Consider the following 13,072-nt stretch of genomic DNA (forward strand, 5'->3'; position numbering starts at 1 on the left):
AGGAGATCAACTTCAGATATATCTGTCCATTTTACGTTGGAACTATTATTTTGTTTGTATTATGCTCTTTTGTCAAATATGTTTTTATATGGCAACCACACAATATATGCAATATTTTTTCCACATAAAACAGTTTAAAGTGATATTTTTTTAAGTAATAATTCATTATAACATAGATTTTTAGTCTTCTTTTTTTTTTTTAGCAATGGCAAAAAAAAGAAAAATAAAGACAAAAGAAAAAAAAACTTTAAAAAAAATGTTAGATTTCACCTCATTCCACTTTTTTTAAAATTTTTTTGCAATACCATAAATTTTGCAATTTTTCCAGAATGTGTGGCGGGCCGGTACACAATTAGCTGCGGGCCGCTAATGGCCCACGGGCCGCACTTTGGACACCCCTGATTTAACACAATAGTCTCGAGATCAACTTCAGATCCATCCGTCAATTATAACTTTTATTGTTGTTTATGTTTTTTGTTTGTTCGTTTTAGGCCCTTCTTTAAAAAAAACAAAACAGCTCAGTTTTTTATATGGCAAACACAAAATATGCAACATTTTCCCCCAAAAATACTTTAAAGTGGAATATTTAATGTGACATAATTGGAGCCTTGAATAGGTCAATAATTCATGACATTGATTTTGATTCATTATTATTTTTTAAAGAAAGAAACAGCCTGCATGGCAACTTTGTGTTATTAGAGTAAACATTGCAACATTTTATTGTTACATTTCACCTGTTTGCTCTTTTATACCACTTTTTATGTTTTTTCAACCGTATTTTTAAAATGTGTGGTGGGGCCGTTAAAAAATGACCTGCGGGCCGCAAATGGCCCCCGGGCCGCACTTTGGTCACCCCTGTATTAGATACTTCTGGAGACACAAAATAGGAGGCGCATGCAAGCAAACGTGTGACATTAGGTCCAAACTTTAATTCCGTACATTTTTAAAACCATGAATGATGAACCATGAATCATTTGTCATTTTGCACGCCTAAAACTCTACTGCTTTTGTATACAAGAGTCTAAGAAAAACAAAAAACAAAATAAACGACTGCACATAAACCACAGCTTTGACAGACAAAAGTCCTTTTTCCACGTCCACTTTGAAGCGTCCCCCTCCTTTTCTGTCTGGGTCCGCGTCCAGTTTACGACTTTGGGAGTCTCAATAATTCCATTCTTCCGATATCGACATGAGCGTACCGAGCCACGCGGTAATTAAGCCTTTTTCCCAGGAGACATTGCTGCTTTGCATAGATTGCAGGTCATCCTTCCAGGCTGCCTTCTTCACACAACCTTTCGTATTCAACACCGATGTTGGACTTCATCTTGGGTTTTTTTTGTGTGTCTTTTGTTTCTTTTTTTTTTAAGAAACGATTAAAAAGCCTAATAAATGTACACATTCTGCAGCGATGAATATCAACAGGTTATTTACATCCGCTTTCTGTACAGAGACTGAACAAAAGACCTCATAATATATATTCGTCTGCATATCTCAGAGGCAAAAACAAATGGCAAAAGCGATGCTCATGTACATTGTAGTGGATGAGGACTCACCCTATTTTTCGGACTAGAAGTCGCAGTTTTTTTTCATAGTTTGGCCGGGGGTGCGACTTATACTCAGGTGCGACTTATGTGTGAAATTATTAACACATTAGCGTAAAATATCAAATAATATTTAGCTCATTCACGTAAGAGACTAGACCAGGGGTCACCAACGCGGTGCCCGTGGGCACCAGGTAGCCCGTAAGGACCAGATGAGTAGCCCGCTGGCCTGTTCTAAAAATAGCCCAAATAGCAGCACTTACCAGTGAGCTGCCTCTATTTTTTTTAATTTTATTTATTTACTAGCAAGCTGGTCTCACTTTGCCCGACATTTTTAATTCTAAGAGAGACAAAACTCAAATAGAATTTGAAAATCCAAGAAAATATTTTAAAGACTTGGTCTTCACTTGTTTAAATAAATTCATAATTTTTTTTACTTTGCTTCTTATAACTTTCAGAAAGACAATTTTAGAGAAAAAATACAACCTTAAAAATGATTTTAGGATTTTTAAACACATATACCTTTTAAATTCCTTCCTCTTATTTCCTGACAATTTAAATCAATGTTCAAGTAAATTTTTTGTTTTTTATTGTAAAGAATAATAAATACATTTTAATTTAATTCTTCATTTTAGCTCCTGTTTTTTCGACGAAGAATATTTGTGAAATATTTCTTCAAACTTATTATGATTAAAATGCAAAAAAAATATTCTGGCAAATCTACAAAATCTGTAGAATCAAATTTAAATCTTATTTCAAAGTCTTTTGAATTTCTTTTAAAATTTTTGTTCTGGAAAATCTAGAAGAAATAATGATTTGTCTTTGTTAGAAATATAGCTTGGTCCAATTTGTTATATATTCTAACAAAGTGCAGATTGGATTTGAACCTATTTAAAACATGTCATCCAAATTCTAAAATTAATCTTAATCAGGAAAAATTACTAATGATGTTCCATAAATTATTTTTTTAATTTTTTCAAAAAGATTCGAATTAGCTAGTTTTTCTCTTCTTTTTTTCGGTTGAATTTTTAATTTTAAAGAGTCGAAATTGAAGATAAACAATGTTTCAAAATTTAATTGTCATTTTTTTTCGTGTTTTCTCCTCTTTTAAACCGTTCAATTAAGTGTAAATATCATTCATTATTAATAATAACATAGAGTTAAAGGTAAATTGAGCAAATTGGCTATTTCTGGCAATTTATTTAAGTGTGTATCAAACTGGTAGCCCTTCGCATTAATCACTACCCAAGAAGTAGCTCTTGCTTTCAAAAAGGTTGGTGACCCCTGGACTAGACGTATAAGATTTCATGGAATTTATCGATTAGGAGTGACAGATTGTTTGGTAAACGTATAGCTAGGGATGATGTTCGAAACCGGTTCTCCCGGTTGTTCAATAAGAAAAGAACCGATTCCACAGACTCGAATCCCTTTGTGAGAACCGGTTCCCGTTACCGAGGCCACTATAGTAAAGAAAAAGAGTTGGTTCTTTATTCGAATCCCTGGGAATGAATCCCGTCCCACAAGAAATGCCCTGTGGGACATCACAGGAAATGACGTAGCTCAGTCATTAGACTGAGCTACGTCATTTCCTGTGATGTCACACAAGCAGCAAAAATAATGGACCGGAAAAAAGGCCTCAAGGCATGGCTATTCACCTATAGTGATCACAGAGACAGGTTGTTTTTGTGTTACTGTATATATTTGTTTTTCTGAAAAATCCCACTTAATATACTTTGGGTAACAACAGTCAATATTTTTTTTAATTTTTTTTTTAGCGGGGTAACAGTCAATATTTATTTATTTATTTATTTATTTATTTTTTTTCTTATAAAATAAAAGTGAGCTTTTGTTAAACCAAATATTGTGTTTTTTTCCATATACAACCTATCTGGATTCGAAAAGAGAATCGATAATGAATCGGTTCGATTAGAGGATTCGATAATGGGCTAGAACTGGATAATTTCTTATCAAACATCATCCCTACGTATAGCATGTTCTATATGTTATAGTTATTTCAATGACTCTTACCATAATATGTGAGGTTAACATACCAGTTGGTTATTTATGCCTCATATAACGTACACTTATTCAGCCTGTTGTTCACTATTCTTTAGACATTTTAAATTGCCTTTCAAATGTCTATTCTTGGGGTTGGCTTTTATCAAATAAATTTCCCCCAAAAATGCGACTTATACTCCAGTGCGACATAAATATGTTTTTTTCCTACTTTATTATGCATTTTCAGCCGGTGCGACTTATACTCCGGAGCGACTTATACTCCGAAAAATACGGTATCTAAAAAAAAAAGGCTTTTTTAAAAGCATCCACAGTCTGTGGTACCCTCAGGTGGTCAGGGAGAGCGTTCCACAGGCCACTTATACTCCGGAGCGACTTATACTCCGAAAAATATGGTATCTAAAAAAAAAAGGCTTTTTTAAAAGCATCCACAGTCTGTGGTACCCTCAGGTGGTCAGGGAGAGCGTTCCACAGGCCACTTATACTCCGGAGCGACTTATACTCCGAAAAATACGGTATCTAAAAAAAAAAGGCTTTTTTAAAAGCATCCACAGTCTGTGGTACCCTCAGGTGGTCAGGGAGAGCGTTCCACAGGCCACTTATACTCCGGAGCGACTTATACTCCGAAAAATACGGTATCTAAAAAAAAAAGGCTTTTTTTTAAAAACATCCAGTCTGTGGTACCCTCAGGTGGTCAGGGAGAGCGTTCCGCAGGCTGGGAGCGGCGGAGCAGAAAGCCCCGTCTCCCATTGTTCGTAGCTTTGTACTCGGAGGTTGGAGGCGGTTAGCCTGTCCGGAGCGCAGGTGTCGAGTGGAGGATTTGGGGGTGAGTACCGTATTTTTCGGAGTATAAGTCGCACCGGTTCGAAAATGCATAATAAAGAAGGAAACAAACACATATAAGTTGCACTGGAGTACCGTAATTTCCGGACTACAAGCCGCTACTTTTCCCCCTCGTTCTGGTCCCTGCGGCTTATACAAGGGTGCGGCTTATATACGGCCTGTTCTTCTCCAACACCAAGAATAGACATTTGAAAGGCAATTTAAAATAAATCAAGAATAGTGAACAACAGGCTGAATAAGTGTACGTTATATGAGGCATAAATAACCAACTGGTATGTTAACGTAACATATTATGGTAAGAGTCATTCAAATAACTATAACATATAGAACATGCTATTCGTTTACCAAACAATCTGTCACTCCTAATCGCTAAATCCCATGAAATCTTATACGTCTAATCTCTTACGTGAATAATAGTATTTGATATTTTACGCTAATGTGTTAATCATTTCGCACATAAGTCGCTCCTGAGTATAAGTCGCACCCACCGGCCAAACTATGAAAAAAACTGCGACTTATAGTCCGAAAAATACGGTATGCATTTCCGGCCGGTGCGACTTATACTCCGAAAAATGCGGTACTTGACGGTGCAGTCTTTTACCGGGTGTCGGGGTGAAGGTGACCACAATCCACGGGCGCGGGTGTTGTGACCAAAATGCACAAATGACATCAAATTCATAGAAATGACATCTTTACACGGAGGCTAGCAAATGTACAAACCTGCTCTTTCTTCACTCCGAACTGGAAAAAAGTTATTTGATGAATATATTAATAGTTATCAAATATTTAGGGGGGCGATATAAACAGACACCTTCAATTGTTCTCGTACTCAAACCAGCTAAAAATATTCCATGGCGTGTGCTTCGTCAGACACTTTGTACAATCATACCCTTCAGGGGAAGAGGAGTGCATTTTTCTTTCCGAGGACAATTTCCATCCGCCGAGCTACCGCGCCTCTACCTCTTTGGGGTTGCGAGACGGCGAGTAGTCCCGCGGGTCCTGGGTGGCGGTGAGGGGGGTAGTCCTCCTGGGGGAGGCCGACCTGGCGCTGCCGGCCGGCACGAGCGGCGGGGGGGCGCTGAGGGCGGCGGTCGGGGGTGTTCTGTTCAGAAGGCCGTTGTGCCCGGTGGAGGGGCTGAGTCTGGGGTAGGGCATGCCCCCGAGGTGGGGCATGAACGGAGGCATGTGAGGCAGGTGGCCCTCCATCGGGGATTGGTGGAGCTGATGGAGCCGCGCCCGGTCCAGCTCCTCCCGCAGGTGCTGGCGCTCTCGCTCCTCCGCCTGCTGCCTCATCCTCTCGTGCTCCCGCCGCACCTCCAGCAGGTGTTCGTGGTGGGAGTAGTCGTGCGCCTCCCTCTCGCGGTACGCCCGCTCCTGCTCGTACATGCTGGGGTAGCGATGTCCCTGCTCCGCCCGGAGCTGGAAGTCCATGCGCCGCTGCAGGTCCAGGCTGCGGTAGGCCTCTCGGAGAGGGTCCCAAGGGAAGGCGTGGTGGGGGAGGCGCTCCCTGCCCGCCAGCGGACTCACGCCCATGAAGGGAGCCATGCGGGCCCGGTCCAGGACGTTGAGGCTGCCCATCTGAGGCATGGCGCTCATGGACAGGGGCAGCGAGTGCGCCATGGGGACGCCGTGCAGACCGTGGGCGGACATGTCGGTGCAGCGTGGGGACGGCAGAGGAGGCTGCTGGGACAAGGGAGGGTGGTGGTGGTGTGGGTTCCCGGGCTGGCCCATGGGCAAGGAGTGCATCTGGGGCGGCGGTTGGGTGGGGGGCTCGGAACTCACCACCATGACCTCCTGCTCCTCCTTCTTCTCCTCCTTGATCTTCATGTCATTTTTCACCTTGTGGAGTTGCTCCCCAGTCGGGGGCTCCTTCCTCTCACCGTCTTTCAGCGTCGGCGGAGGCCCTCCCGCCATCTTCAGACTCTGCTCAGTGATCGCCGCCTTCAGCGAGTACGGCGACGGAGAACGTTGAGCCGCTTTGATGGAGTCCTCGGAAGATCTCCGGTCCAGCATCTCCTTGCCGGGCGAGCGGCTCTCCTTGATCTTGACGTCGGCCACGGCGGAGGAGTCCCGGTGGCGTTCCAGGAGCTCCTTCTCCGCCTCGCGTACCCGATCCACGCTGCCGCTGTGATGGCGTCCCGGGTCACTGCTCTGGCTGTTGGAGCGGATCAAGCTGCTGATCTGGTAGCTGACCGGGGCAGAGGCCGGAGACGAGCGGTTGGAGTGGCGGTTGCGTTCCACGGAATCCCTGTGATGCACAAGACCACGACTTTAGTTTGGAAGTCACGTTGCCAAGGTTACCGTCTCTTGACTCAAATTTGCGGATGGATACAGTTCGCATTTGAATCGACGGTACCAATTTTGTCTTACTTCTTTGTGTGGGTTCATGTGTTAATAAAGTTTAAAAACAAATAAAGTGCACTTTTGTGCATGATGTCACACAAGATATGTCAATAACTGTCTAATACAAATGAGCTGCATAATAGGAAATCAAATAGTGTATGTGGTAGGTTCCTGCGCACTATTATGTTAGATCCACTATGGACTGGACTCTCACACTATTATGTTAGATCCACTATGGACTGGACTCTCACTATAATGTTAGATCCACTATGGACTGGACTCACACTATTATGTTAGATCCACTATGGACTGGACTCTCACACTATTATGCTAGATCCACTATGGACTGGACTCTCACACTATTATGTTAGATCCACTATGGACTGGACTCTCACACTATTATGTTAGATCCACTATGGACTGGACTCTCACTATTATGTTAGATCCACTATGGACTGGACTCTCACTATTATGTTAGATCCACCATGGACTGGACTCTCACTATTATGTTAGATCCACTATGGACTGGACTCTAACACTATTATGTTAGATCCACTATGGACTGGACTCTCACTATTATGTTAGATCCACTATGGACTGGACTCTCACTATTATGTTAGATCCACTATGGACTGGACTCTCACACTATTATGTTAGATCCACTATGGACTGGACTCTCACACTATTATGTTAGATCCACTATGGACTGGACTCTCACACTATTATGCTAGATCCACTATGGACTGGACTCTCACTATTATGTTAGATCCACTATGGACTGGACTCTCACTATTATGTTAGATCCACTATGGACTGGACTCTCACACTATTATGCTAGATCCACTATGGACTGGACTCTCACACTATTATGTTAGATCCACTATGGACTGGACTCTCACACTATTATGCTAGATCCACTATGGACTGGACTCTCACACTATTATGCTAGATCCACTATGGACTGGACTCTCACTATTATGTTAGATCCACTATGGACTGGACTCTCACACAATTATGTTAGATCCACTATGGACTGGACTCTCACACTATTATGTTAGATCCACTATGGACTGGACTCTCACACTATTATGTTAGATCCACTATGGACTGGACTCTCACACTATTATGTTAGATCCACTATGGACTGGACTCTCACTATTATGTTAGATCCACTATGGACTGGACTCTCACTATTATGTTAGATCCACTATGGACTGGACTCTCACACTATTATGTTAGATCCACTATGGACTGGACTCTCACACTATTATGTTAGATCCACTATGGACTGGACTCTCACTATTATGTTAGATCCACTATGGACTGGACTCACACACTATTATGTTAGATCCACTATGGACTGGACTCTCACACTATTATGTTAGATCCACTATGGACTGGACTCTCACACAATTATGTTAGATCCACTATGGACTGGACTCTCACACTATTATGTTAGATCCACTATGGACTGGACTCTCACACTATTATGTTAGATCCACTATGGACTGGACTCTCACACTATTATGTTAGATCCACTATGGACTGGACTCTCACACTATTATGTTAGATCCACTATGGACTGGACTCTCACTATTATGTTAGATCCACTATGGACTGGACTCTCACTATTATGTTAGATCCACTATGGACTGGACTCTCACACTATTATGTTAGATCCACTATGGACTGGACTCTCACACTATTATGTTAGATCCACTATGGACTGGACTCTCACTATTATGTTAGATCCACTATGGACTGGACTCTCACTATTATGTTAGATCCACTATGGACTGGACTCTCACTATTATGTTAGATCCACTATGGACTGGACTCTCACTATTAATAAATAGTAAATATATTATACATTCTTAAAGTTGGATATTTGTCATTGACTAGTGAACTGTTATGTTTTTTGAGACAGTTTTTAGGTCATTCCACCAAATCAGTGCCATTTGTGTCCCTAGGGAATAAAATGTATAAATGCATGATAAAATTAACTGTAATTTCTTTTTAATAAGTAAGGTGTCCAACACTCTGATCTAATTACATATTTATTCAAATACAATTTAAAAGATAAACCGCCTTAACTGGAAACTTCACCTTTTATTGCCTGTCCCTGCGTCCTAAAATATGATGAAATATATTTATTTAAATCCTGCAGAAAGCTACATCTAAAAATAGTTGCTACTCTTTATCCCAACTTTGCTCTGTTATCTTTAAAAAAAGAGTTAAAATTCACATTTTAGTCATGTACCTGTTGTTACCCTTACACATTACCCCCTCTAAAAGATGTAGAACATTCCACGGGTCACATGGTCCACAGGAAGTTGCATCATTCACATCATTTGCAGGCCAAAATAAGGCCAAAAAATTGAAAATGCTATAAACTCATCATTGCTACATTTAAATGAGTATTTTTGAAGAACCTTGTACAAATAAATTATATATATATATATTATATTTTCCCCTGTAAAGCGTCTTTAAGTACTCTGAAAAGCACTATACCAAATAAAATGTATTATTATTAAATAAAAATCGAAAGAGGGTAAAAGGGGGTACTTTTTACCCTCTCTCGTTTTTGTACTTAGAAAAAATCCAATAATTTTTTTTCCATTTTTTTTTTCTGAGTACCTGATCGAAAGAGAAAAAAGGGGGTGATTTTTACCATCTCTCGTTTTTGTACTTAAAAAAAATCCAATAATTATTTCCCCGTTTTTTCCCCAAGTACCTGATCGAAAGAGGGTAGAAGGAGGTGCTTTTTACCCTCTCTCGTTTTTGTACTTGGAAAAAATCCCAGATTTTTTTCCGTTTTTTTTTTCCAAGTACCTGATCGAAAGAGGGTAAAAGGGGGTGCTTTTACCCTCTCTCGTTTTTGTACTTAGAAAAAATCCAATAATTTTTTTTCCATTTTTTTTTCCTGAGTACCTGATCGAAAGAGGGTAAAAGGGGGTGATTTTTACCATCTCTCGTTTTTGTACTTAAAAAAAAATCCAATAATTATTTCCCCGTTTTTTTTCCAAGTTCCTGATCGAAAGAGGGTAGAAGGGGGTGCTTTTTACCCTCTCTCGTTTTTGTACTTGGAAAAAATCCCAGATTTTTTTCCGTTTTTTTTCTAAGTTCCTGATCGAAAGAGGGTAAAAGGGGGTGCTTTTTACCCTCTCTCGTTTTTGTACTTAGAAAAAATCCAATAATTTTTTCCCCGTTTTTTTTCCAAGTACCTGATCGAAAGAGGGTAAAAGGGGGTACTTTTTACCCTCTCTCATTTTTGTACTTGGAAAAAATCCAATCATTGTTTTTCCGTTTTTTTCCCCTGAGTACCTGATCGAAAGAGGGTAAAAGGGGGTGCTTTTTACCTTCTCTCGTTTTTGTACTTAGAAAAAATCCCAGATTTTTTTCCGTTTTTTTTTTCCAAGTACCTGATCGAAAGAGGGTAAAAGAGGGGGCTTTTTACCCTCTCTTGTTTTTGTACTTGGAAAAAATCCAATAATTTTTTTCCCGTTTTTTTTTTCTAAGTACCTGATCGAGAGAGGGTAAAAGGGGGTGCTTTTACCCTCTCTTGTTTTTGTACTTAGAAAAAATCCAATAATTTTTTTTCCATTTTTTTTTCCTGAGTACCTGATCGAAAGAGAAAAAAGGGGGTGATTTTTACCATCTCTCGTTTTTGTACTTAGAAAAAATCCAATAATTATTTCCCCGTTTTTTTTCCAAGTACCTGATCGAAAGAGGGTAGAAGGGGGTGATTTTTACCCTCTCTCGTTTTTGTACTTGGAAAAAATCCAATATTTTCTTTCCCATTTTTTTTCCAAGTACCTGATCGAAAGAGGGTAAAAGGGGGTGCTTTTTACCTTCTCTCGTTTTTGTACTTAGAAAAAGTCCAATCATTTTTTTCCCGTTTTTTTTTCTAAGTACCTGATCGAAAGAGGGTAAAAGGGGGTGCTTTTTACCTTCTATCGGTTTTGTACTTAGAAAAAATCCAATAATTATTTCCCCGTTTTTTTTACCCAAGTACCTGATCGAAAGAAGGTAAAAGGGGGTGCTTTTTACCCTCTCTCGTTTTTTTACTTGGAAAAAATCCCAGATTTTTTTCCCTAAGTACCTGACCGAAAGAGGGTTAAAGGGGGTGCTTTTTACCCTCTCTCGTTTTTGTACTTGGAAAAAATCCAATAATTTTTTTTCCGTTTTTTTTTTCTAAGTACCTGATCGAAAGAGGGTAAAAGGGGGTGCTTTTTACCTTCTCTCGTTTTTGTACTTGGAAAAAATCCCAGATTTTTTTCCGTTTTTTTCCCCAAGTACCTGATCGAAAGAGGGTAAAAGGGGGGGGGCTTTTTACCCTCTCTTGTTTTTGTACTTGGAAAAAATCCCAGATTTTTTTCCGTTTTTTTTTTCCAAGTACCTGATCGAAAGAGGGTAAAAGGGGGTGCTTTTTACCCTCTCTCGTTTTTGTACATAGAAAAAATCCCAGATTTTTTTCCGTTTTTTTTTTCTAAGTACCTGATCAAAAGAGGGTAAAAGGGGGTGCTTTTTACCCTCTCTCGTTTTTGTACTTGGAAAAAATCCAATAATTTTTTCCCCGTTTTTTTTCCCTAAGTACCTTATCGAAAGAGGGTAAAAGGGGGTGCTTTTTACCTTCTCTCGTTTTTGTACTTGGAAAAAATCCAATAATTTTTTTCCCGTTTTTTCCCCTAATTACCTTATCAAAAGAGGGTAAAAGGGGGTGCTTTTTACCCTCTCTTGTTTTTGTACTTGGAAAAAAATCTCAGATTTTTTTACGTTTTATTTTCTAAGTTCCTGGCCGAGAGAGGGTAAAAGGGGGTGCTTTTTACCCTCTCTCGTTTTTGTACATAGAAAAAAATCCCAGATTTTTTTCCGTTTTTTTTTTCTAAGTACCTGATCAAAAAAGGGTAAAAGGGGGTGCTTTTTACCATCTCTCGTTTTTGTACTTGGAAAAAATCCAATAATTTCCCCCCCATTTTTTCCCCTAATTACCTTATCAAAAGAGGGTAAAAGGGGGTGCTTTTTACCCTCTCTTGTTTTTGTACTTGGAAAAAAATCTCAGATTTTTTTTTCCGTTTTATTTTCTAAGTTCCTGATCGAGAGAGGGTAAAAGGGGGTGCTTTTTACCCTCTCTCGTTTTTGTACATAGAAAAAAATCCCAGATTTTTTTCCGTTTTTTTTTTCTAAGTACCTGATCGAAAAAGGGTAAAAGGGGGTTCTTTTTACCTTCTCTCGTTTTTGTACTTGGAAAAAATCCAATAATTTTTTCCCCGTTTTTTTTCCCTAAGTACCTGATCGAGAGAGGGTAAAAGGAGGTGCTCCTTTATACTTTGTAAGGCAGCATAAAGGATCAGATGGATGCTTGGCATGAGCTCACCTGTCTTTATCCTTCTCCTCTTTTCCCACAGACGAGTCTCTCTTCTCTCGCTCCCGTTCCCTCTCTCGCTCGTGGCTGTTGACGGAGCTGCTCCTCTCAGCCTCCGCAATCTTGGGCCACTGCGGCGGCGTGGGGAAAGACGGCGGCGTGCGTCGGAGCCTGTTCCAGGTGTCGTGTTGCGGGCTGCCAAACGGGGGCAGTCCTCCGGGACCCTCCTTGTTGCCAAACATGCCGCTGGACCCTGCAAGAGAGGAGGAGACGAGACCGTCAAGTTCATTTTTGCAGGTTTCCGGTGAAAGTCAAAGTAACAACAAAAGCTGCCTTTGTATTTTTCTCAGAGGGTTCACTCGCTGAGGCTGTTTGAAAGAATTACAGGTTAATGCCATTTCCCCCATGGTTAAAGAAACACAAAAAACCTCATTTTCCTTTTGATAATGGCCTCACTTTCCCTGCATTGAACGAGTCCTTCGCCCCCTAGAGGCTGAGGGCTGCAGAAGGCCAAGGGAGACCTTTAGCATTCCGAGGCACGTCTAGACCAATCACATCCATTTTCACAAAAAAATTGGAAATCGGCGAAAAGAAAGAGGAAAATCAATCAATCAATCAATCAATCAATCAATGTTTACTTATATAGCCCTAAATCACAAGTGTCTCAAAGGGCTGCACAAGCCACAACGACATCCTCGGTTCAGAGCCCACATAAGGGCAAGGAAAAACTCACAACCCAGTGGGACGTCAATGTGAATGACTATGAGAAACCTTGGAGAGGACCGCATATGTGGGTGACCCCCCCCCCCCACCCCCTTCTAGGGGAGACCGGATGCAATGGACGTCTAATGGGTCTAGCATAATATTGTGAGAGTCCAGTCCATAGTGGATCCAACATAATAGCGAGAGTCCAGTTTACAGTCCGGTGGCCATGGATGAAGTGCTGGCTGTCCAGAGTCGGGAC

At 40.6% G+C, this 13,072-nt stretch overlaps 1 protein-coding gene across 5 annotated transcripts in view; it reads right to left on the bottom strand.

The window, feature by feature from the left end:
* Positions 1-4,732: 4,732 nt before the first annotated feature.
* Positions 4,733-13,072, bottom strand: part of fbrsl1 (fibrosin-like 1) — a 178,000-nt gene continuing 169,660 nt past the window's right edge. For all 5 annotated transcript variants that reach the window (XM_062051651.1, XM_062051650.1, XM_062051648.1 and 2 more), the window contains 2 exons: positions 12,121-12,361; positions 4,733-6,648 (listed from right to left, as the gene is read on the bottom strand). In XM_062051651.1, the coding sequence (XP_061907635.1) occupies positions 5,346-6,648; positions 12,121-12,361 (1,544 nt within the window). In that variant the 3' untranslated portion in view covers positions 4,733-5,345. The remainder of the gene's footprint in view (positions 6,649-12,120; positions 12,362-13,072) is intronic.

The sequence above is a fragment of the Entelurus aequoreus genome, linkage group LG06 (genome assembly GCF_033978785.1).
Source record: "Entelurus aequoreus isolate RoL-2023_Sb linkage group LG06, RoL_Eaeq_v1.1, whole genome shotgun sequence".
Lineage (NCBI taxonomy): Eukaryota > Metazoa > Chordata > Actinopteri > Syngnathiformes > Syngnathidae > Entelurus > Entelurus aequoreus.